At 34.2% G+C, this 26399-nt stretch overlaps 1 protein-coding gene across 3 annotated transcripts in view; it reads right to left on the reverse strand.

Moving 5' to 3' along the window:
- Positions 1 to 26399, reverse strand: part of PRPF40A (pre-mRNA processing factor 40A) — a 55096-nt gene that overhangs the window by 1555 nt on the left and 27142 nt on the right. For 2 of the 3 annotated variants that reach the window (XM_007464167.1, XM_007464166.1), the window contains exons 6-25: positions 21816 to 21926; positions 20323 to 20443; positions 20034 to 20087; positions 18418 to 18442; positions 17389 to 17760; positions 15118 to 15226; positions 14559 to 14623; positions 14036 to 14200; positions 12857 to 12965; positions 11843 to 11993; positions 10736 to 10869; positions 5769 to 5883; positions 5507 to 5598; positions 5258 to 5374; positions 4794 to 4931; positions 4487 to 4582; positions 1958 to 2044; positions 1775 to 1871; positions 1630 to 1691; positions 860 to 991 (exon numbers count right to left, since the gene is read on the reverse strand). In XM_007464167.1, the coding sequence (XP_007464229.1) occupies positions 860 to 991; positions 1630 to 1691; positions 1775 to 1871; positions 1958 to 2044; positions 4487 to 4582; positions 4794 to 4931; positions 5258 to 5374; positions 5507 to 5598; positions 5769 to 5883; positions 10736 to 10869; positions 11843 to 11993; positions 12857 to 12965; positions 14036 to 14200; positions 14559 to 14623; positions 15118 to 15226; positions 17389 to 17760; positions 18418 to 18442; positions 20034 to 20087; positions 20323 to 20443; positions 21816 to 21926 (2352 nt within the window). Of the gene's footprint in view, positions 1 to 859; positions 992 to 1629; positions 1692 to 1774; positions 1872 to 1957; positions 2045 to 4486; positions 4583 to 4793; positions 4932 to 5257; positions 5375 to 5506; positions 5611 to 5768; positions 5884 to 10735; positions 10870 to 11842; positions 11994 to 12856; positions 12966 to 14035; positions 14201 to 14558; positions 14624 to 15117; positions 15227 to 17388; positions 17761 to 18417; positions 18443 to 20033; positions 20088 to 20322; positions 20444 to 21815; positions 21927 to 26399 lie in introns of all 3 variants that reach the window. The other variant, XM_007464165.1, reaches the window with a different exon arrangement.

Consider the following 26399-nt stretch of genomic DNA (forward strand, 5'->3'; position numbering starts at 1 on the left):
CAGACAAAAAACCCAAAACAACTGTGAGAAGCAACTTTTCAAAAGTAGATTTTTCACCTATCTTCCTTCCCCCTTCGGGGATTTCATTTAACCTACTGTGAAGAAGAAACTATTAAGTTGCTAAGTTAAGTACAGAGGAAATCATCATTCCTCACCAAGGATGTGCATCAGACTCACCAGTGCAGCTTTAAAAACAAAACAAGAACAAAAAAAACCCTCCACCCTATTCCCACTGAATGAGAATATCCAGAGGGACACCAGGGCTTACCTACACAATTTCAACTCTCAATTGGTAACTCAGAGGCATTATACTTGCTAAGCCCACAGCATTTGTGGAACGAACGGCAAGGTGAAGAAGGCTTGTGTTACTGTGCTCTGGCATACATAAGCAAACACACATACAGGGGAAACTGAAGACTAATTATGTAATTTGATAATAAAACATTAGATCTGGCTTATTGTATCCTCCTATCTACTTGCCCTCAACTCTTCCCTCCCAATGATTAAAAGCTGCTAGAAAGCTACCTTTGAAACTGGATTTAGTAACAATGACAACTGTGGAGGGAAAACCTGATTTGAATCTCTTAAAGTTTATATTCTTAAATTAGGTAGACAGTGTCCATTGGTATTTCTTTGTGAGAATGTACAAAGCAGAAGAATGTATCCTTTCTTAGTGGGTTAAACAGCTGTTAGAGAATGCCATGTTATTTTTTTAAGGAATATAAAATTTAGGATGCTTAAATTGGGTCATTCATGATCACATACGTTAGAAAACTGTGTGTGAAAAGTAGCTGACATTTTTGTACTTTGTACTTTTGTACTTTGAAAATGCAGAGATGAAAGAATTCTAAATACTTACAGAATCCTTTCCAGTCTTTTTCTTAGGTGATTTGTGTTTTGACTCTGATCTTTGTCTAGTTCTGTCTTTTTCGCTTTCCCGGTCTTTTTCTTTTTTATCCTTCTCCCGTTCAGCATCTGACTCTGGAGAGTCCTGTGTAAATTAAAAAACAATGTCAGCATTTTGATAAACCATTCCATTAGAAAAAAGTCCCTATATAGGTAATATTTAAGAACACCCACATATAACAGAGTATGTATGTGTTCCTAGAGTGGTGGAATCTGAATCGATAACCTCAAGGAATTTAAAACATTCCCAAGATTCATGAGATGGAGTTGGTCTTTCCTATGGGAAAGATGACATTCTGATAGGGTAAAATACCACTAAAAGAGCGTCACTAAATTAAGTGTGCCTTCATCACTAAGATTAGGTGTATCTTGATGTGTATGTACCTAAGATTAAGAGCTGAGGGCAAAGGAAAAAGTTTAAACATTTAAACTTGAGGTTCTCAACAACAGCTCAATATATATATACAATCAATCACACACCCTTGGGTCTGTCTCTAAGATTACTATAAAAAACCAGAGTGGGAGTCTTAACACTGTGTTTTTTTTCAAAGTTCACCAAAAGATTTTAATGAAAGATTAAGGTGAACAACAACTATGAAACTCTTGAGTTTAGGTACATACCTAAACTGTTGACTGCATCGGACTAGACAGAAATTTCTACTGCCACTGAGAAAGTGAAGGGCAAAAGCCTAGGTACAGTGTAAAAATTAAGAGTTTGCTTACAGATTTATGTCTTCTCTTCTTGCTTTTCTTCTTATGTTTTTTTGATTTCTTATAACTTCTCTCTAAGCAGCACAAAAAGAAAAGTGTCAGAATTTGAGGACATCCAAGTGTCAATGATTTTAATCAAGTTAAAAGATGTGTTTACCAGATTCAGCACTAGAAGAATGTTCTGAAGCAGAACGAGACTCTGATCGCTGTCTTTTTTTCTTTGAATGGCTGTCATCATCATCTGAATCTGATCCCTACACAATACAAATAATTTCATTCATAATGCTGCTAACAAATATTTCAATACACTTATGGTGCCATTTTTAATAAACTTCCTTACTGATCGAGAGCGGGAGCGTTTCCTGTGATGTTTTTTAGATTTCTTAGAGTGTTTCTTATTCTTTGAATGATGATGTTGACATTCATGCTACAGGGGCAAAAGAAAAAAAGTTCAGAAGTTCATACGTTAGACAGTACATCATGGAGAATTTTTAAAAGCTTTACAAATAGGTTCTTAGAGTAAAACTGCATTCATTCTGCATATTTAGGATGTACTCCCCCCTTGAAATGGTGCAAAGAGTTACTATCACTTAACATGGAAGAGAAGAGAACATTTTAACCCACTCATTTGGACATCTAAACACAACGTTTAAAAGTATTAATAAAATACTTTTTTTTAGCAATGAGAATGGTGTGGGTACAGTAGGGACAATTGATACCCTCCATAAAGGTATAATCTGCAGAATAGTTACACTACTTTCAAAAACAACAAAATATAATTATATTCATACATGGTTTTTCTGATGAACGTGGCTCAGCACTGAAATAAAGAACTACCTCAGAATCATCCATAAAGGAGGTTGGTCTCAGAAATTAAATGCAAAATCAGCTCTTTTCACCCAAGGAGCATTCCCTTCCTAGCCAAGCTTAAGATATCCAAAGGCAATCTAACTACACATGAAATCAGAAAAGGAAATGTTGTCTCTGTGGATTTTAACTCTTTCACTAAAATAATTATCAGGCTAGTAGGGAAGGAAAAAAGCTGCAGTAAAAACTCCTTGCCGGGCTTCCCTGGTGGCGCAGTGGTTGAGAGTCTGCCTGCCGATGCAGGGGACACGGGTTCGTGCCCCGGTCCAGGAGGATCCCACATGCCGTGGAGCGGATGGGCCCGTGAGCCATGGCAGCTGAGCCTGCGCGTCCGCTCCGCAACGGGAGAGGCCACAGCAGTGAGAGGCCCGCGTACCGCAAAAAAAAAAAAAAAAACACAAAACAAAAACTCCTTGCCCCCAAACATATCCAAGCCTTTGAAAATAAATTCTGCTTCAGTTTACAAGTAAGTGGAAACAGAAAATCTGGTTCAGGGACTCTGTCTCTCTCTCTCTCTCTCAAATTGACTGATTGTTCCCTGACCAAGGATCAAACTGGCGCCCCCTGCAGTGGAAGCGCAGAGCCTTAACCATTGGACCACGAGGGCAGTCCTCATTCTTTCTTTATGTCACTGAATGTTAACTCTTCTTCCTTTTCTACTTCAAGGCCCACATTATTGGGGTCCAAATCCTATTCTGATATGTTCAGCTTTTCCCTATGCTGCCATCAATTTGCTCCATTTATGACCTCACCACTAATACCCCCCAGCACAGATCATGAAAGAATCTTGTTGGAGATTCCTGAATTGGGGGAAAATGTTAAGACACTACCTAGAGCAGAGCTTATCAAAATTAAATGTACATTCTAGTGCTCGAGAATCTTGTTAAAATGGTAATTCTGATACAGGATTTCTGCCGATGGGGCCTGAGGTTCTGTATTTCTAACAAGTTTCCAGGTAATACGGATGCTGCTGGTCTGAAACACACTTTGAGTAGAAAAGATCTATAGGTCAACAGCACTAGATCTAGAGGCAGCTGGGAAACAATATATGGTACATGTGCGACATGTTAACAGAGCAAACTGTTGTCAACAATGATATTCATCAAGAACAATAAATCCAATGCAACAGTCAACAGTCAATTAAGTGACCTGCTATGCCCAATGACCATGAGCAGCACTATAATATTAAGTATGTGCTAACGTCGGCTTGCTGTAAAGTATTGGTTTGTCTATGACTGATAGCACAGCATATTTGTTAAAAGCACTGGCCCTGGAATCAAAAGCCTATGTTGGAATCCCTTCCATGCAAATTACTTTTTCTCTTTGCCTCAGTTTGCTCATCTGTAACTTCATAGGGTTGTTATGAGGATTAAGCTCATATATGAAATATCTGTAAAACAATTAGAACAGTGCCTGGCCCATATAGGCAGCAAATACTACTATTCAAAAATTACTGGTCAATTTAGCATATTTACTATCTCCAAGTGCCCATCTGAAATCTTCATCAAAATACCCTTAATTCAGCTAGTGGAATAACTTGCAATTTTATCATTACTTATTATTTTAACAAAAACTTACTACCTTATTCCATTATTTTTCAGAACATCTCTGAGCTTCCAACACATCTAATGTAGTATATTTGAAATGTGCTTAAAAGCTGTTTTCTGTTTTACAAGATTCGAATTTCTTTTCAGGTTTACTAAGTCACCCCATTTGACTGCTAAATTGATGAATTTCTGTAACACTGTATATGAAACAAATATGAAAAGTGTCCACTAAACAGATCTTTAAATTCCCATGCAAGCTTAGTTTGTTTCACTTAAAATCAATTTCTATAGAATAAACCATTCCCTAATCATCCCAGGTAGTAAGTACATTTGTATAAAATTACTTAAAAGTATAATTTAAAAAACATACTTTGATCATTCTAAATTCTTCAATTTTTAAAAATTTTTTATATATTTTGTAATATTTCAGCCACTTACGATAAAACTAAAATTACCTCAAGCACATGCATAAAATCTTTAAATATTCGTTTTCTTTCAGACTCTAGAGTTATATCCTCAAATGCTGGCTCTTTTACAAATCTCTCCCGGATCTGAAAAATTCAGATATGGAATAAATATATGAATACTGAGAAGAGTATACCAATATGACTAAAAGGAATCATAGCAGCAAGTGAAAACTGTGATAGCCCAGCCCCCTCAAAGTGTTTATTTCCTTTCCTCTAGTTATCTCTGTGGCTATGAGAAAGAATTTAAAAATTTTTATCTTCAGTTGTAAAGGAAAAAATTTACAAGTATACATACATCTTCCCAGACAGCATCCAATTCTATTGGAGGAGTAGCTTGTTTCAACATACTCTTAAATGCAGATTCTTTTCGTTTCATCTTCCGAGCCTCCTCTTTTTCTCTTTCGCGTTCACGGGCTTCTGCCTTTTCTAGTAACTTTTAGAAAACATATTTAATCAGTTATAAGAGTATAATATATTCTGTGGTAACTGAAACAATTCATTATAATTAATTTAAGTATTCTCCTATCATCTATAAATTAGAGAGCCAATTATTTTTAGGAAAGGAAGCTTACCATTAGCTATCATCTAAGTACATTATACTCTGTTACCTTACCCTGGAAGAGTGTCCACTACTCTGTAAAATACTATTCCTATTCCCTTATTTCAGTAGCTTACATAGAACTTAAGTATTTTTGGCCAAATATATTAAAAACTATACTACTAATCTAGTTGTTCATAACAGTAAAGATGATAACTTACACTATTGAAAGCCAACTTAATATTTCCTGCATCTAATGTGGTTGATCTTTTAGTCGAACTGATTATTGCCACAAAGTCTTCAAAAGTAGTATTTACTTCAACTACAAATCCTTTATCCTAAAAAACAGAAATCTTGTTAATATTAATAACACTAATCAAAGGAACACAGTATCACTTTAAAATATATGGCATGGATTAACAGTTAACAGCAAGTATACTAGTTAATAATACCAAGTATATACTATTTACCTTTAGAATGTCTTTTATTATCTTCTTCTCATCATGATAACGTGCTTTAAGATCCTCAACATAAAACTTGAAAAGGTCAAGTGCAGTTGATCCTAATGAAAAAACTAAAGAAGTCAAAAGCTAGCTCTAATCAAAGAGCTGCAATTACTTTTTTGTTTATAAAACAAAAGAAAGCACCCCCCATATGCCCCAACACAACCATCTTTCCCTCTGGCCCATTCCAACTATCATAGCTACATATTAGGAAAGAGAAGAATCTCACCCGGCTGACCAAGCATATTAGTGAATCTAATGTCAGAACTAATTGTTGGATACAATTCCATCCAAGATGACATAGAATGCAGTTGTCCATGTTCATGCAGTTCATCTAAAAATATCTGGGGGAAGAGGAGAACAATGAACCCATTATATATTGAAAAGCCATCTTTAAGGACTTTAGAAATATTGGTATAACATGAATGAAGATACATGTTAAAAACAGCTATATTTAAAACTCTTCTGCCAATGTTATCACAAATATGTTGAGGTGCAAAGCATATTTGCTCTTTGATGAAAGTAAAATCAGCTTTTAGGCAAAAATCTATTTTGGACTTCAGAGAAAAGGACTGTTGAAAAGGTACATTACCTTTCCAGGCTTCAGTTTACTGTCCCTTAAGATAGATCATCATTTCCAGTTTGCAAATAACATATACAAATAAAGTCAAAACACTGGATGTTATCTCAAGTGATGAGGCTAAAGAATGTGCATGCACATTAACTGCAAAATATACTTTTTGTTTTTAAACATAACGCCTAATGTGTTCTGAAGGATTTTTTAATTTAATTTTCTTTTCTAAGAGGAAGATATACAATTTTACTAAAGCAACATACATATAGTGTGGGGAACTAGGACTCAACCCCCATGTCTGATTTTAAAACATATTTCCTTTCTTCCATATTACTGTTATAACTGAAATTTTTATATGCTCACTTTATCCTTTTTTTTTTTTTTTTTTTTTTTTACTATTTGCCAACTTTCAGGGCAACATAGTGGGACTTTAGTACTCAATTTCCACATTTCCTGTATCCTGAAATCCTTAGGGAGTTTTAATTCTATAAATGTCCTTAAATTAGGGGCCAAATTCTGCTCCTAAAATTCTTATACCTGCACTGTTCAACGCCAGCAGTATATAACACACAATGATTTTGAAGGTTTATTACCAAAATAAATAAATTAAAAAAAATATATTGGTTGCATGTTAAAAGATAATATTTTAGATATACTGGGTGAAATAAAAGGTACTAAAATTAAATTAGTAAGAAATTAAAATCATGTATGTGGCATACAAATTTTTATTGGGTAACATTGTCCTGAATGACACCAGACATGTATAATACCACTTCTCTCCAAATAGGAATAAGCATGTCAATTCAGTCTCTATTTCCAAAATTTTTTCCTCAAACTTAATTTCTATCCTTTCGTCCTTACCCTTCAACATAAATGGGAGCTCATCCCACCCCTGCTGTGTGATAACCAAGGTTCTTCACCTACTCCCTTTTGAGTCCCTAAAACAGCTTAGAAACCATCTTCAATGATGCTCTCTAGGATCTTAAAATCTACTTCATCATACCTGCTTTGCTAGTATTTGTTTCACTTCTAGGTTGCTGATAAAGTCATAGAATTTCAACACTGAACCCATTTCAGTAGTGAATCTCCTAACTTGAATGAAAATTAGAAATCACCTGAGATTTTTTTAAAGAAAATATGAATTAAAATAAAGATATTTGTAATTTATTTCTTAAAACTCACCAGGTAAGTTTTATGTGAATTCAGGTTTGAAAACCATTATGCTAAAAACTGTATGGCTCTTTCTCTCTTTTATTTACTAACCCCACCTTGGGAAGGGGAGGAGAAGATGGAAACCAAGTTGCTTCAAAGATGGCTGAGGCCGGTTATTTCTCCTTCCCTTAGAGGAGAAGGCTCCCAACCTTGGCACTAATGACATCTTGGAGCTCATAAACTTTTTTGTTTTGTTTTGTTTTGGGGGGGTTGGGTGGTCCTGTACATTGGATGATGTTCAGCAATACCTCTGGTCTCTACCCAACTAGATGCTCGTAGCAACTTCTCCCCAAATCATGACCATCAACAAAAGCACTAGTTGAACACCACTCACTGCCTCAGGCCAACTCAATAATATGTCTTTTCCCTCATCTCCTTCCTTCTTTTTGTCTCCTTATATAAGGTTCATAATGCAACTACTCACATATGCTTGAATAAACCTTCAAAGATTTTATTTAATAACAGAATACCCCTATCCTTCAATTCTTTCTTCATCCTCTCCCTTTTTTTTGCGGTACACGGGCCTCTCACTGTTGTGGCCTCTCCCGTTGCGGAGCACAGGCTCCGGACGTGCAGGCTCAGCAGCCATGGCTCACGGGCCCAGCCGCTCCGCAACATGTGGGATCCTCCCGGACTGGGGCACGATCCCGTGTCCCCTGCATCTGCAGGCGGACTCTCAACCACTGCACCACCAGGGAAGCCCCATTCTCTCCCTCTTGACTGGTTCTCTATGATCAAAGAAAAGCCACACTCTTAACCCTGAAAGTACTCTTGAACTGTCTTATCAAAACATCAGAGAAAGGTCTGATTTTGCCTCTATTTACCTTTAAACTATTTGGCAACTCTTTAACTTCCCCTAGATGTCGACAGTCACTGACCTTAAATGTTACATCTAACTATAGTTCTTTCAGTCTTATTTCATAAAGAATCTCAACATTTGCCACTTTTGGTAAATTACCTTAGGTGGTATCTCAATGAATCATGTGAAGAAATGGTAAAAACAAAACCACAGATTGTAGTCCCCCTCCCCGTCCCAATTTGATTCATTAGGTCTCAGTGGGGTTCTGAGAGTTTGCCTTTCTAATAAGTTTCCAAGAGAGAGTGATATGCTTGGCCCATACTTAGAGAACTGCCCGAGGCCATTAGCTTTCTCTGCATGATTAGGGTATGTTATCCCCATGACCACATTTCAGCTTGGAAGAAGTTGAAATGGTAGTTCTTTTAAAAACCAATGATGTGGGACATCCCTGGTGGTCCAGTGGTTAAGAATCCGCCTGCCAATGCAGGGTACACGGGTTCAAGCCCTGGTCTGGGAAGACCCCACATGCTGCAGAGCAACTAAGCCCGTGCGCCACAACTACTGAGCCCACGTGCCACAACTACTGAAGCCCGCGCGCCTAGAGCCTGTGCTCCGCAACAAGAGAAGCCACCGCAATAAGAAGCCCGTGCACCACAACGAAAAGTAGCCCCCACTTGCCGCAACTAGAGAAAGCCTGTGCACAGCAACAAAGACCCAATGCAGCCAAAAATTAAAAAAAAAAAATTAATTAATTAAAAAATGATGCTGGAGTTCTACTCGTCTCCTTCACATTCAGTTGCTGAAAATTTAGTCATGTTACCACAAGTAGCTATAAATGAGGCTAGAAAACTTAGATTTTAACTAAGGAGCCATGTGCCTAGGAAGGGGAGAACAGATTTTCACGAGGTTGATTAATACTCTTCTGCAACCACTTAGCTTTAATGTCTCTTATGAAGCTTTTGCAATGGTTTAAAATAAGGAGAACTATAAGGTAAAATATAACAAAAATAAGGAAATCTGGGTTACAGAAAATATAAGAGAAAGTACAATGTCAATACCGAAACTGGAGAACATGGATCAGAAATCCTAATATAAAGGCCACAAGCATCTTTTGCTAAGCCTAAAATATGGCTTTTATGTGCCTGGCATCGTTTCTGATTACTATTGATATAACTGGTATTAGCATGTTTTGCTTCAGATATTCAGCTGAGTAATTTTCCTCTGCTACTATACCTCCTTTAAAACGTATATTCAAAACTTAAAAGAGACCTACTGAATCAAATTCTGGGGGTGAGGCTCAACAGTCCCTGGTTTTAACAATACTCCAAATGATCCTTTGGGAAACCACTAAGAGGAAACCACAGAGAGTAGTAAATGTTACATTTTTATGGAATGAAGACTGCAATAATGCTATTGGCTATGGCATTTAAGATGATTAATGATCTTTGGCACCATGGGGAGTGTTCTAAAAGCCCTCTAAGTGATTCTGATGCATGCTAAGTTTTGAGAACCACTGCCTCAGGAGATGACAATGTGCTCTACCCTAAACCAAAACAACTGTTCTTTCAAGAAATAAAACCTCTTATTTAAGTCACTGTAACTTAGCACTTACCCTAATACAGTGTTTAATGAAAGAGACCCAGTAATTAAAACACAGCATAGATTCAAAGTCTGGCTCCACTACTCAGTAGCTGAATTTGGGCAAGTCACTTCATCTCTCTAAGACCATTTCCTTACCTATATAAATGGACATAACAAAAATAGTACCTACTATCATAAAACAAGACTATCATAAAAAGGGGTTATAAATTTTAAATGCATAGCAATAAACAATAATGCTGACTGCTATTATTATAATTATTATTGAAATGGAAATTTGGTGAAATATAAAATGCAAAAATTCATTGCTCTGTGATAGAGCCTCCATTACTGAGAGACTAAAAGTGATACTTGGAGGTCAAAATAAGCCACTGGCCTATATAAAGAACATGTAATTTTAGCTCCTCTGTATCATGTTTAAAAATTATGGCCCAGGGCTTCCCTGGTGGCGCAGTGGTTGGGAGTCCGCCTGCCGATGCAGGGGACACGGGTTCGTGACCCGGTCCGGGAAGATCCCACATGCCGCGGAGCGGCTGGGCCCGAGAGCCATGGCCGCTGAGCCTGCGCGTCCAGAGCCTGTGCTCCGCAATGGGAGAGGCCGCAACAGTGAGAGGCCTGCGTACCACAAAAAAAAAAAAATTATGGCCCAGCCTCAAAACCATTCTCTAGAACCTAAAAATCAATTAGTACTAATAACTCATCACACATATTTTATTTTCAGTCCCCCCTCATGATATCTATTCCTCTTTCCCAAGTGAAACCTTATCTATCAGTGCTCACTTTAAATACCAAATCTGCTATAGCCTTCTATGTTCCCCTAGCCTGAAACAGCTATTCTCCTTAAGTGGATTCATAACTAAATATAGAACTTAAGAGTTAAATTTGTATGGATCCTCTGCAAAAGCCCAAGTTAATGATCTGAGATCAAAATTCTCAAAATTGTTTACATCACTATTACAGGTCATTAACCATATTACACAATTAAGCTAGAAAACAGAGCTTTTAAAATTACCTGAAAAGATTCTCTGTTTTTACGCTGTCGTCTCCTTTCCCGAAGCAAACTCTTCTGTTTTTCTTCTTCTTCTTCCTTTTCTAAAGCCCGAATGTGTTCTTCAAAGCAAATTAACGCATCTTCTTTATCCATGTCTAGAATTTTTTTCAGTTAAAAAAAATTAAAACGTCAAATATCAGTAAAGAAAGCAGTTTACTTATTTGCATTAACTCCCTACGAAGTTCAAATTCGTTTTACCAAAATATTTATATTTAAACTCAAATATGACTTCTAATTATCTAAATAGGAAGCATTCAAGGAAAATTTAATTTTTTCTTTTTTTTTGGGCCACGGTGTGTGGCTTGTGGGATCTCAGTTCCCCGATCCAGGGATCAAACCTGTTGCGCCCCCTGCAGTGGAAGTGCGGAGTCCTAACCACTGGACCGCCAGGGAATTCCCATATGAAAAATTTCAAAAAGACCTCATTAAATCATAGCCCCCGAATCCGAGGATGAAACAGAGACAACACATATGACACAAGTAATAAAACGAAAATAAAACTGTTGTGATAAATTTGTCAGCAATATCAGAATTACCCAAGGAGTTTTTCAAAGTACCGAATTCTAGGCCCTCCCTCAAACTTACTGAAGTATGGTATTCAGAAAGATAATAAAGAAAGTTGAAATTTAAAAAGCAACTAGGTAGATCAGAAAAAGACAGAACTTGGGGAAGCTTACTGTAAAATAATGCTAATCCATTTTTTGCCTTTTGCAAGCAAATCTCTAAAGTCATTACCTCGAGAGGACAGCATGAGTAAAATGTGGTTATTAATTTGGTTCCCACTAAGTCACATATAAATGGCAAAGGACAATTTCAGGCTTTACCTAATAAACATATTTGAAGAATACCTGATAAAGCTAACTTCAGATTTTGGGGAAAATATTTTGTCCTGAATCACAAAACTCAATTAGAAAGAAATATCCTATTTGGAAACATACAAAACAGCTTTTCAGGGATGGACAAACAATTATGTAAAATTCAGTTAGTGATCGCATAAAAAAAGTGACCATTCTTTGCTGCTGGACAACTTTTAAAAAACTGTTCCTTCCACTCAATCATCATTCTTACTCTGTAATTCTTCATCTTCTGCAAAAGTTGGATTATCCATCAGATACTGCTGGGCTTCAGACCAAGTAGTAGAGTATGTCACGTTAGCCATGTTGTCAAGTATGTTTTTTAAGGCTTCCCAATTTCTCTTTCGCAACTGCTTTGCTTGCTCCTAAATCAGAAATATGAATATATGTTTTGAATTTCAAATAAAGTATGACATAAAAACTGTAATTAGTGAAGGTTTCTTCACATTCTAACTGATGTCCAAATTTCAAATGTTACCCATTTACTTTAAATATCAACAGTCTTTACCTTTCCAGTGCTCTTGCCTAACTGCTTGGCTCTTACCTTCAAATTTTTTTTTTAACCTCTCTTCTAAAGCTGGAATCCCACCTCCCTCACCCCCTTGCAAAATCTCTCCTCCCACAACTATGCATTGTAGACACTGTCCAAACGAAAGTTACAAATCACACAACAGGTAAATGATAATGTGTTCAACCACTTTCAGCTACGTTCAAATTTTTGTCAATAAGACTTATATTTCTGTAAGTCTCTTGGAAGACTGGATAGCATACAACTTAGTGCATAACAAAACAGACATGAGCAAAACTAAATGTATTTGTAGGATAGTATTTTAAAACACTATCCTACAAATATATTTTAATGGTAACAATTACACATTACTGCTGTTCTTATAAAATAATCATAAATAAATGCCTTATAAGCAAGGCATTTATTTATGAGTATTTTTTCAAACCAACAAGCTAAAAATAAGTATTTTTCAAAGTGGGCATAAGACAGCCAATTAATGACAATCTAAGTATGAGCTGCACAAATCTCTACCTACTATGTTCACATCAGTACTTATAATTATAGGAGCTATCTATCTTTAAATGTAACTTCTAATAAATAGATCTGTTGCACCATATAAACTAAATAAACCAACAAAAATGAACATGTTATAAACTAACTCCTAAACAGGATGAAGAAAATCTTGTTTTATCAATAAACACCAGTAAGAGTGAATAATACCTTTTCTTTTTTTGAAAGAAAGAATAAAACATCTTCATAGATTTCAAGACGATCACGTTCTGATATTGCATTCCAGACTTCCATCTCTCCAAACATTTGCTCTGCTTTTCTGTTTGTTAAAAAGATTAAATGTTACTCTATACTATACCGTAAAAATTTTAAACCATTTTAATTTTATTCTAAATTTAATACCACCAAATGAACACTCTTTTCCACTCTTAAGTTCATGATTGTATTATAAGAGAAAACTTTTGTATAAATTTTGTTGATTTTGTTTCAAATAAACAAGATGTGGTTTCACTGGTCCAAAAAAAAAAAAAGAAACTTTTGGATATTTAAGAAAAAGAACAAAACAGCTTAGGCCTTGATTTCTCCTTTAGAGATAGAGGAGATAATTCCAATTGACCAATGTTTTGTAGTTAAGACTACCTCTATTTCTCAGGGTAGCGACAGAGACTACCAAACTGCCCATGGAACTAAATTACAGACTTCAATAAACTGTAAGAAATTTAGTTAACAGATAAAATAGGACTATTGAAAGAAATGGAAGAGTTCTTCACTAAGGCTTTTCTGGAAAAGTGAGGAAAATAAGAAAACATATAGGGAAAATGAACGAAACAGCTTATTGCAAAGATGTTAAATGAATTACTCACAATTTTAAATAACAAAGCTCTCCAAAAAGAAGAATGCTATATAAATGTAAATTTTCAAAAATGCTATATACATAATGAAAATAGCCTATTTCTATTCCACAAATACAAAAAAATTTGAATTCTTTTTTTAAAAAAAAATTTTTTTTTAACATCTGTTTTGGAGTATAATTGCTTTACAATGGTGTATTAGTTTCTGCTGTAAAACAAAGTGAGTCAGCTATACATAAACATATATTCCCATATCTCTCCCCCGACTTGCATCTTGAATTCTTACATTAAGGAGAAAGGCGGCAAGCTTTCATTATGAAGTAAAGTCTTTCTTCCTTTTTTATTGTAGTCCCTAATTAACAACTCAGTAAGTCTATGAATTCCACATTTAACTACTGATTTACCTTTTACCTTATGAAACTGTCACATTTACAATCATTTAGCTTTAATGAACATCTGAATTAGTTACTGCACTTGGTAAAAAGTCTGACACAGAAACAGTACAGTAAACATATACCATCATCAGTAAAAATCTTACTTGTATCTAGTTGTGGAAGTCATTTTTTCATGATTTTCAAGAAAACGCTGAAAGGATTCCTTAGCCTCTTTGTATTTGGATCTTGCTTCTTCTTTTTCTTCTTTCTCTGTCTGGACTTTATAAGCATTAAAGGCCTGCTTTTTTTCACTCAACTTTGCTAAAGCACTAAATAGAAAAATATCATATAAGAGTAAATGAAGGTAAGATGATCAAGTGTTAGTGCTTTGAAAAAACAATAAATTTCATTCACAAATTAAGAAAATGTAAGTTATTAATGATAGCAAATAATTACAGAAAATAATTTCTACTTTAAAAATAATTCTAACATCTATAGCAGGGTGCCCAGACTATATGAGAAGCCTTTTAACTTTTTTGGTTCTTATCGGATATAAAACAACTCAATTATTGGTATCCAAAATAACAGAAGACCATGGAGTGAAAAGTTGTATTATTTTACATAATTTAAATTTTCTAGGCTTGGTTTGCTCAAGGTGGAAAGTAAATAAAAAAATCAAACTGTTACCTGTATCGTGGATCATTAATGATCATTTTCATAGCTTGCTCCCATGAAGCATTAGATGGTACCCGCTGAAAATCATTTAATGAAAAGTTAAAATTTCACACAAATATAGTAAGTCATACAACAGGGAACAAAGTATAATACTCACTGCAAACATCAATCACTTCCCTTTGCAGGAGTTTGAAAAAAGGTCTAGAAAGTAATTCACTGAAGCAAGCAAATCTGTGTAATGTATCTATAGACTAAAAAGAAAAACTGAAATTTAAACAGACCATGAATACTTCTTTCTCAGACTACTGATTAGAAGACAGAACAATTTTTTTGAATAAAAAAACTTATATTAAATACTGAGGTGGAATGTGCTGTGTAGTACCTTACACATTCTTTTTGGTTGAAAGTCAGTTTCTCAAAGTTAAAAAAAGAAAAAAGACAACTTTAGCTCATTTTCAGTCGCAGCCATCTATAAGATTAGTATTTTTAATAAAAGCATCAAGGTACAAACTGCACTGAAGGATAATTTCATTTATTAGATACTTATAATAAAAATCTCTATTATAAATACCTTTTCCTTCAATAATTCTTTAAATGCTTGCTTTGCTTCCTCCTTTGTATTCCAAGTATATGTTTTTTTTGCTGGTTGGCTTTCTTCCTCCTCCTTTTTGGGAGTAAAACTAGAGAGAAATTTATACATTGTATTTACAATTTAAATAAACACTTGCTTCATTTAGGAAAATAATGTTTTATTATTATTTGTTTGCTGTTGAGGTAAACAAATTAAACTTATTTGACAAGTTTAGAATAAAGTCTCCATGAGACACATTTAATGCAACATAAAGAAATAAACGTACTATATAGTTTTTTCCTCTAACATTTGGTTATTAAGACCTTGTACAAAGGCTAAAATAAACATTTATACTACAACACTAGTTTCACTAGCCCACAAGTTAATACTTTCAAATGGCTTATAAAACTTATTCAGCGTCCTCATTTTAGTGTCTTAATAATAGGATTTGGACAAGTGTGCATAAAATATAAAAAAGATGTAGAGATCAATCTAAATCGGATTGGCAAACTACAACCCATGGGTCAAATCCAGCCTGCTGCCCATTTCTGTAAATACAGCTTTACTGGAACATGGCCCTGCTCAAGAGTTTGCATACTGATTATGGCTGCCTGCGTACTACCACAGCAGAATTGAGTCACTGTGATAGACTGTATCACCAACAAAACCAAAAGTATTTACTCTTTGAAGGTTTATGAAAAAGTCTGCCTAACACTGATCTCAAACAGAAAGAATTACCCAAGAATTGTCAACTGTACTTGTTTGAGGGATCTTTATGAAAAAGTTGTATGATCTTAACATTTCTTCCTTTATAGAAGAGAATGCAGGAAAAGACAAATCAAAAAACAAACCCCATCCCCCACCTTTAAGTTGAATGCACATTCTGGAATACATACTAATAAAAATACAATTAATTCATACCCTCTGAATCAAGTAACCTTACTTTGGAATATTTATTTAAAATCATCAAAAATACTGTAAAGAGCACAGCCAAAAGTTACGAGCTGTAAATGATCTACATTCAAAGTAATTAAAATCAAGTTTATTATACTGACTCAAGCACTATAATAAGGAAACAAAAAAGGAAGCAGAAAACAGTTCTTTGTTAAAAATGTGAAAAACAAATTATTGTGAAAAAATACAATAGGTATGAAAAGATGTAAAACAATATTATTCTAGAAGGGCGAAATGTCTATCAGTAGGAGAATACTTAAGTTAATGTATATATAAATAATATCATGTTGAATATTAATTATATAAATAATAATATTCAACACGATAGGGTATGGATCTCTACTGATGTAGACATCTCTGATATATTTTTAAAATTTAAAATATGCACATATTTTAAATGCACAAAAAAAGGAAGGATATAATTAAAATGTTAACTGTCACTCTTTTACACCTTCAAATATACTATATAGATATCTTTTTAAACTTCTAAACATCAGAAAAAATTATAAAGCTATTTTCATACTTTGGAAAATGAACATTAAAAATAATCAAAAAAGTTTATAAAAGGGGGTAGGAAGATGAAATCAATATATTTAAATATTAAGATGGGTGATCATGTTTGGATCTTGACATCATGATTAACAATTTTTTTAATATATGTATATATCTTTAAAATCAAGCAGCACAGCTCAAGGTTACTTTTTATAGCTATAAAAAGCACAGCCATATGAAATATTACTAGATCATAGGGTACATACAAGCTGTAAACTTAGAGATACAGCTATTTGGCCTTATTAAAAAGCTGTACCAATTTAACCTCACTAACAGTTTTCCTGTACACTGTTAAGTGTTATCTTGATTTTTGTGTACTTGATTTTTGCTTGTTTGTTCAATACTGAACTACAGCAACTTCCCTGCAGTGCTGTAGTAAGCCATATTTCAGAATGAAATAGAAAGAAAATCAATAATTCTGATCCTATCTTTACTTAAAATTTTATTCTATTAATCATGGAATTTTTGCATTGATTTTGATTTAAAATACTGTATTTTGATTACTAAGGTTTTTGGCACCCCTTCAAATTTGTCTCTTACCCTATCACCAGCTCTGCTTCCTAAACTTGTGTGGATTAGTTTTGCAACAGTTTGAAAGCATGACCCCACAAAACTCAATCTCAAAAATTATCCATTATCTAAAGGCTTATGTTTTGATTCTCAAAAATCTTTTATTAAACACTTAATGGCCACTGACTAAATCAGCAATTTCTTATATTAATGAAGTCTGGTACTGATTTGCAGAAAACAAGTTACTAAACTTACTCAGCTACAGTTTCCTGCTTAGATGTTTCTTCTCCGGTATTACTAGACACTTCAACACTTTGATCCTGAACAGCAGGGGTACTAGTAAGTTGTGCTTGTTCTTCAGTCGAAATTGTTACTGTATTTTCATTATCTACAACAGTAGCAACAATCGAAGTAACCTCAGGCTCAGGAACAACTGGAACAGTTCCACCCACAGTACTAGAAGCAGAGGTGGAAGCATTTGCATTGGCTGCAGCAGCAGCTGCTGCTGCTGCAGCTGCTGCAGCAACAACAGCAGCTGCTGCTTCTGCAGCAGCCATGGTGCTCATTGTGGTTGGAATTTCTGTTGTAGGAACTGGGGCTGTTGATGTGGTGCACTCTTCTTGTTTACTATATATTTAAAAAAGAGAAAGCTAGTCAGTTCATTATGAATAATCACAAAGCCAAATAAAGTTAGTTTTAAATTATCATAAAATCAAATAAGAGAAACTACTATAAGGGAAAAACAGCAGTGCTGCCAAACTATTAAGCCATTCAAAAAGATTAAAATCACAGTATGAAACTGAATTACTCTGATTTAATTCAGCAAACATTCGTGATAACGTATGATAGGCACTCATGCAACAATCTGCATTTCCAAAAGTCCAATAACTGTTTTCATTTACAAAATGTCCTATCAGATTGTATTATGCCATAAAATTTGGCCTATATCATTAATTTCATTTCACCCATTAAAAGGAAAACCTGAGTAAAGGAAGGTAGATAATACTGATACAATACTTCATCCGTTCCCAAATTAATTCAAATCAAATTTTGGACTCTTCTGTAACAGTTTTTGTTAAGGATGCTGTCCAAATTCTAATAACTGTCTAGGAAAGCATCAAGTGTGTATCTTGAATAAACATCTCTTTCCCTACCCCAAATCCTCTGAAGACATCAAACTATCAGGGCTACCATGTTAAATACTATTTATACAGACAGTTAAAACAAGGATGTTATAGGAGATACTAAATTTGTAAATACGTACTGATGTCCAAAACTGCTTACCTGCTTTCTTCAGCTTTGATCATTGCTATTAAAGAGAAAAAAAGAACAGTTACGTACTACATAGCTTTTAAATACAATCAATGAAAACAGACTTTAAAAGGAGATAAAAGTTCTATACAGTAAGATTTACCACCCTTTAAAAAAAAAAACCACTACATTTATAGAGCAAAGGTTCTGTAAATTCCAGGGCAGCAATTAAAGAATAAAAACAAACTTTAAATAACATCAAGTTTTAGGAAAGCTTCTTCCCACAATGCTACTTTCTCAAAGGCTGTTGGCTACTGCAAAAACTCCCTGAAAGTATCTGCATAATTCTGGAATAAAATAGTTATTTTCCCCAGGGATAAAACTACTTGTTTTTTGTTTTTTTAAAAGATACTAAATTCAAAATGGGGTCGAATGTATGTTATGAGATTCCAGCACATATATACTAGCATTGACAGGTAGATAGATAGTTATGCACACCAACTATTTGTAATAGGGTTATATCAGAAATGAGCTTGATATTTCTTACATGAATGAACTCAGAATCTACCTATCTACAATATTATTATTAGCCAATGCTAGTATAGAAGTATAAATTGAGCTTTAAAGATCTGTACTCAATATTTCAGCTTTCATTCTAGTTAAAGTAAATTTTTCTTTAGGGGTAACAAAGATATCTCATTTATTCAGCATCATTAGGGAATGAGGTGCTCCATGTAAATGATAATATAAGCTTAACTCTATGAAAATATTTTTAAAACTTGTCCCCTTTTAAAGGAAATCTGTTTAGTATGGCTGAAAAAACATACTAAAGGGGTTATCATTACGAATTAACAAATATTTCAGATAATGAGCATCCAAGCTAATGAGGTGACACAGGGAAAAGGTAAATAGATGGAAGACCACAGTGCCTTTAAGAAATTTTTATTCTCACTTTCCTGTCAGAAGTCGTTATGTTGCAGACTACTTTATTAGCCCCATTATCCTATAATCTGTTGCTTCTAAGCCAATAGCTTATGACACCAGATTCTATTAGAAGAGTAAAAGAACTAAATTCTCAATTCCTACTCTGAATCTCTGCTATTTTAAGCCCTAGGTTTTATATTAGGTATTATTTCTAGATTCTCAGGGATATTCTGAATAGTTGAGGATGTTGGAAAATTCTCCTTTTGTAAGTGAGGCATAGTATTCTATTTACTTTAATTTTCCCATAATAAACATAAAGGCTATTCTGCAACGTCGTGCTAAAATAAAATCAGCATTAAATGTAGAGTCTCACAATATATTAACAAAATTTTAAATGATAAGAGTTCAAGGTTCTCTGCTATCTGCTGAGTTAAGTCACATATTCCATGTGTGCACCAACACTCATAGCTGTCTTTAGAAATATTGTATACGATGTTTTTGTTCAATTTTCCAATGGTAAATGATGTTTTTTGTTTAAAAAAAGAAAGTAAAAAGTACAATGTTAAAAGCTACAAGCTCATTTATAATATAACCCTTAAATGAAAGGAATTCTTTGAATTAGAGATTTCTCACTGCAGATTTATCCAATTATGGTTAGTGAACATTCGTGACATACTCTTAAAATGTTAAATAATGACAGAAAATGAATTATCAAAGCAGCTCACCATGCAGGTTTGATTTTGTAATAAGACTTCCAGCAACAATGGTATTCTGGTATCCTAGTTTCAGTGGAATCAAATCAAATAAAAATCTATTTAAAATCTATAGAACTGAGTTCTAGAGCAACAAGAAAATAAGAGCCCATAAAACTTACACCATTTAAAACGTTCTAATCCCTTAATTAAAAAATATAAGGCCTTTGTTTGAACAATCCTATTTATGAAGGACTGTTCCAATGTGAATGACATATATACATAAAAAAGTAACATTAAAAATTATCTTTCTCTGTTTTACCTTCAAGATCTTCAAGTTCTTTAGGTTTCGCCCAGCGGGATTCTTTCGTTTGAGAATTGTAATAGTAAGGCTTTCCAGAGTCAGATTTGTACTCCTTCCAAGGGCATTTAGATAAAAGTTGCTAAAGCAAAATAAAAACCTTCAGTTAACAGTAATATACTTAGCATCTTTCATCATTCACATCACTGTTTTTACTACATACTATCAACCCATACAATTCTAAAGCTTGCGAGATGGTGATAATGTAAGCTACCAACTATAGGACACTTACTAACTAATGTTAAGTTATTTGAATATATTATGTTGGTCTAAGGTAAGGTACCTATTAAGGGGCAAAGACAAAATTCAAAACCAGGTCTATCTGAATTTCAAACCCTATGTGCTCTTGCCATTTACATCCCACCATAGGTAAAAATTACCATCCATATTTCACAAACAGGCTTCTCAAATACTAATACAAGTAGGAAAAACATAAAATTTGGGAGAAACCAAAGTCTGATCTAGTTAGATTTCAGTTTCACAATTTATTACAAACCTATGTAAACTACCTTATGTAAGGAAGCACTGCTATGTATGATATACTTAAAACCTAATATACAGAACCTGGTAGGGTGGAATGAGAATGCTACTGAAAACGCAAATTTAATCAGTGTCTTGGGCAAATATCTATGTCAGTATTGGGATAAATAAAAATTTTTATCATCTGCCAACTTCCCCTCCCAAGTACTGCTGTTCTATAATTAGTGTGGTGGCCTGGAAAATATTTTTACCTTCTCAAATTCTTAATTAAGAGGAGGAAAAAAAAGAATATGCTGCCTACTAGGAAAAACCTTCAAGTATAGCTTTGAAATGCCAGATCAGCTCTTACTTAGGACTCCAGACTTCCTAATTAAACCACAGGTAATATTGCTTACTTAGTTTATTCCTTCAATCTTATTTTCATATCTGTATATTTTGAATAGTAAAATTTACAACCTAAAATGAAATATGCATACTTTGGGGGGGGGATATTTTCCAAAGAGACAATTTCCCAGTCTAAAAGATGGAAGTATTTGTAATTTAACTTCATCTCCATTATCCTAGCCCCACTGGAAAAATATAAGAGCCCAGTAGAAGATATCTGAAATCACTCAGGTTTGCTATAAAGAGGAAAACAAAGGGCAAGCAGAGAGAGAGAGTACTTTTTTTCTTCCAATTTATTCTTTAAATACCTTTCTTAAATTGATACCACCTGACAAAGGTTCCTGAACAGGGGCAAATATCAGTAAACAAAATTGGTCTGCCTATAGAAGGGAATGAATTTTATTTGTCTTTTTGCTGAGTGGTGTGACTGTATAAACCCTCTTCTCTTCTGAATGCCTTTGTACCATCCTTTTCTGGTATAAGCAGTACTATTCTTTGGAAAGCCAAATACCCACCAAAATCCTAAAAAAAAAAAAAAAAAAAAAGACCCAATCTATTTCATCTCTAAATTCCAGTCCTCAAACTTTTACCTCAGCAGGAGTTTTAAGATCATCTGGTTTCTCCCAAGTAGACTGTTTTGTTTCAGTATTATAGTAGTAGGTCCTTCCATCAGGTGATTTATGTTCAGTCCACATTGATTTCTAAAGAAAAATAATTATAAAAAGATTTAAATTATTTAACAGTGCCACTGACAATAAATATCAGTATCATTAGTTTCAAAGCAATATAAGAAGAAATTAAAAGTATAAAATGGGCATACTTTTGACAGTTATTTAGAATCATTGATCAATCCAAGTAGGGAGGTAACTGAAAATAGAATATTTTTAAAGTACCTCAAAAGCAGCATGGATCAGTTCAGGTTTTAGGATGTCTCTCCATTCTACAGTCTCAGAATTTTAAGGATATGACTGCTTATAACTACTACACATAAGAAAAACTTTCAGCAACACAAATCTATGCCTTGTGGATAAAAAGAATATATGAACGAGATGCTAATGTAGTGTAGGTGGATTGATCATGAGCTCAACAACTCTCACCCAAAGAATATTTACAACAAGTTGGACTAAGTTCTAAATTGACATGCCATAAAGATGCAGGCATCAAAATTAGAAAGGATGCCTTTGTATGACAATCAGAACTTAATAATCAACAAGATGAAAAAATTTAACAGGGATAAAATGTGAATACAAATGCCTCAACACAAGATGAGTAAGATAAAGTTTTACATGAAACTAGTTTGATACAGAATATAAATCCACTAATGGGGTCCAAAAGAACTACTAAGAAACTACTAAAAGTTGTTAGTAAGACCTCAAGTATCAACAGACATGATAGCTCAAATAAAGCTTAAGGGGCTTCCCAGTGGTAAAGAATCCGCGTTCCAATGCAGGGGACACAGGTTCTATCTTTGGTCGGGGAACTAAGATCCCACATGCTGCAGGGCAACTAAGCCCGCAGGCCACAAGAGCCTACATGCTGCAAACTACAGAGCCCACACGCTCTGGAGCCTGCACGACACAACTAGAGAGAGGCCCGTGCACTGGAACTAGAGAGAAGCCCGCGCGCCAAAACGAGGACCTGACACAGCCAAAAAAATAAAGAAAATAAATAAATAAAAGATTGGTTAAGAGTTTTATAAGGTCACCATATATACACATGTGTACAAACACAAAATAATAATAATAATAAAAGGGGCTGGGAGGAACCTTTGAGAGATGATAGATGTCTATGGTCTTGGTGATAGTTTCATGGATGTGTATTTATTCCCCAAATCATCCAGTCATACACACTTAATATGTACAGCTTTTCATATGTCAATCATACCTTAATAAAGTGGTTTTTAAAAAGCAGTTTTACGAAGAATCATGAATGAATGAATTACTGGATGAGATCAAAGGTACTAAGCCCAATTCTGGGCACCAGATTTTTCAGACTAAAGTATGCTCAAAAATGGGTTATAAAAATGATCTATACCAAATTTCTTCAAATCTGAAACAAAAGATTGTTGTACATTCCTCTAAGGAAGAAAAGGTAAAATCACTGTCAAACCATCACATTTTTTATCACTCAGATTTATGTTAAACGTTTTGAAAGGACTTATTCTTACTTATTAGACTTAGGTTTTATCCCCTATCACTCCTGTGAATACATAAAAAGGAAAATAGGCAAATAAAATAATTAATCTATTCCTTAAACTTTATACTCAGACCCTTTATTGTATCCAAGGTGCTAATGTCCATTATATTTCCACACAATACCATCCATCCCCTGTTGCGCACCAAGAATCCTACTAATAATGCAGCATTTCTTAAAAGCAAAACGAAACAAGCCATAAAATAACAAAACCACTGCTACTGGTTCTTAACTTTCTCCTTACCTATTTAAAACTGGCTTATCTTTCTTCCCTCCTTATCAACTTTACTGAGTAATGGAGCAGATCTACTTTTGATTTCTGCTTTGGGAATGTGGCTAAACACATGTGATTCATCGCTTTTCCTACTCTCTCACGTAATTATTTTATTCCTAGCTGATTAAAGAGTGTTGTGCCATTATTTCTAGGATTTTCTTGCAAACCACTGACATTCAGTCTTCTGATGTTGGCACTTTTACTGTTCAGTCATGCACAACTAGGTGATAAGTGCTGCCTGGAGAACGAAGATCACAGGACATCATGGATGATAGAATGCATTCCAATTTCAGATGTGTTAAATGTTGAAATATGCTAATTGAAAACTATATGAGGAACATTTGCAAATTGTGGGAGAACAAGAAAAGACGACTTAAGGAGGACATAAATCAATGTAATTTTAACAAAAGTAGATGAGGTAAGATGATTATTTTCTGTAATTTCTGAGAAAAGAACTAGAGTTAAGTGAAGGAATTACAGACCGCCATTAGAATTCACAGAAAAGAACTTGACCAAATTTGGGTTGTTTAATACAAAACAGCCCTTCCTACAGAGATTTGTTAAGTCCATTCTGTAAAGAGTCTGACACGACCACTTACAGAATCTTACAGATTTCTGAATGATGTACCAGGATGATTAGATAATTCCAAAGGTGTATTTAAATTCCTTAACTTGTTCTAGTACCTCTGCAGAATATGACAACTATAATCTCTCTGGAGCAAACATTAAATAACTGCTGAAAAATATTTAGCTTGCTGTTATTCACCTATTTTAACATCCTATAATGAAAAAGTGGTGCAGTAAGAGACATATATGGAAGCTTCTTCAATTGTATGCATAATGCTTTATTTCATAAATTAAGTGATGTTATTAAGAGAGATAGAGGTCTGTATTTCTTATTAAAAAAAAAATGAACTCAGTACCAACTCAGGATTGCACTAAGAAGAAATCTATTAAGTTCCAAAATTATATTTAAACTTCCCAAGTCCCATTTGCTAAAGGCATCAAGGAAAGAGGAAGTTCACCAGAAATAAACATATGAGATAATGGAATGAAAAAGAAAGGGACTATGTACACTTGACCAAACACGAGAAGAGAAGTATACAAACTAGTAAAACAAATAGTAAGCAATTTAGTATTCACTATCTGTTACTTTATTTGAATTTTACAACTGTACTACAAAGCAGGTTAGACCATTATCCGCATTTTACAAATTAAAAAATCAAGGCTTAGGAGGGTTAACAACTTGCTCATAGTGATTCAGGAAATAAATGAGAAAACTAGAACAGTTCGGTAATTTCTGCCTTTAAAAGAAACACATTTTACCCACCCTGAAATACTGTTTCAAGCTCGTATTCAGGGACAGTCTAATTATCACTAAGAACAGATGAATTCTGGCCAACTACTAAGTTTTAAGCCCTGTACTAATTGCTTTGCATCAATTATCAGTTAATTCTTTTAATAACCCTATGAGACAGGTACCATTTATTATCCCTACTTTATAGAAGAGAAAATGGAGCACAAGAAAGTAAAGTAACACGACCATGGTAACATAGCTACCTTAAGTTCATTACAACATTGTCCTAGCCCAAACTAAGGTCCTACTATGGATCAAGGCTCCAACTGTTTGCATCAACAGAAATGAAATCATTTCAGACAGGAATATAAATTCTGTACAAATGTCTTAAGCAACACATCAAATTCACTTATAAAAGTCAAGTTTGGAGTGGAAAAAGTAATTTATCTGATAAATTTTTCGCTCTTTTTCCTTAGAAATATCTGATCTGCAACTTAAAGTAAAATTATAAAATGTCTTGCTTCTGGCCAAAACTAACAATTAATATTTTAAAAGAAAAATTTAAAAACAAATGTATCTGAATGTTGAGTGTCAGATGAAGAGTGGCATAAAGAATATATCAACAACTAACAACTGGAGAGTTATCTTCACAGTATAAAATATGACCTATGCAAGTAGTTATTAAGTACTGATAGTCATATTAGCATAGTCTATTAATAAGACTCATTTTCCTACAAAATTACTATTTATTTTTTTAAACATAAGACCTCTCTAGAGCAATAAGCAAATGCTACCTATCAAAGTCTTAGACTGCCTTTGCAAAACTGGGAAAAACCTAACAAAGACCTAAATGTATATTCTAAATGAGCTAAAGCCAGGACACTACTTTTAACTTTAAGGTCAGTTTCTTTGGGGTACTGCAGGAGTTATTAAGATATTCATTGCTTTGGAGCCTTAGTATTACTCTGCACTTTCATCACAGATGACACCATTCCCAAAACTATTTTCTTACTGACACATTTATTGTAATAATAAGAAACTGAAGACACAAATGGCAGTTCTGGACAATCAAGGGAAAGTAAACATTTTTACAAACGATAAACTGGGAGTATATATTTACAAAACAAGGGATTAAAAAATCATTGCCCTTAATATACACAACTCTGTTACCATCAATAAGAAAAGACATTCTAATGGAAATATAAACATGGCCACTAACAGAACTCAATACAGATAACATAATTGGATGTTCAACTTCATTAGTAAATGAAGAAAGTGCACATTGAAATGAAACGTTCTGCTCATCAGATGAATGACAAAGAGCAGCTGTACGCAATGTTAAAAGGGTGTGAAGAAAAGGGTACTCTCATGCTACTGTTGGGAACAGAATTAGTATTATTTCTCTGAAGG

The sequence above is a fragment of the Lipotes vexillifer genome, unplaced genomic scaffold (genome assembly GCF_000442215.2).
Source record: "Lipotes vexillifer unplaced genomic scaffold, Lipotes_vexillifer_v1.1 scaffold967, whole genome shotgun sequence".
In the NCBI taxonomy this organism is placed as follows: Eukaryota; Metazoa; Chordata; class Mammalia; order Artiodactyla; family Lipotidae; genus Lipotes; species Lipotes vexillifer.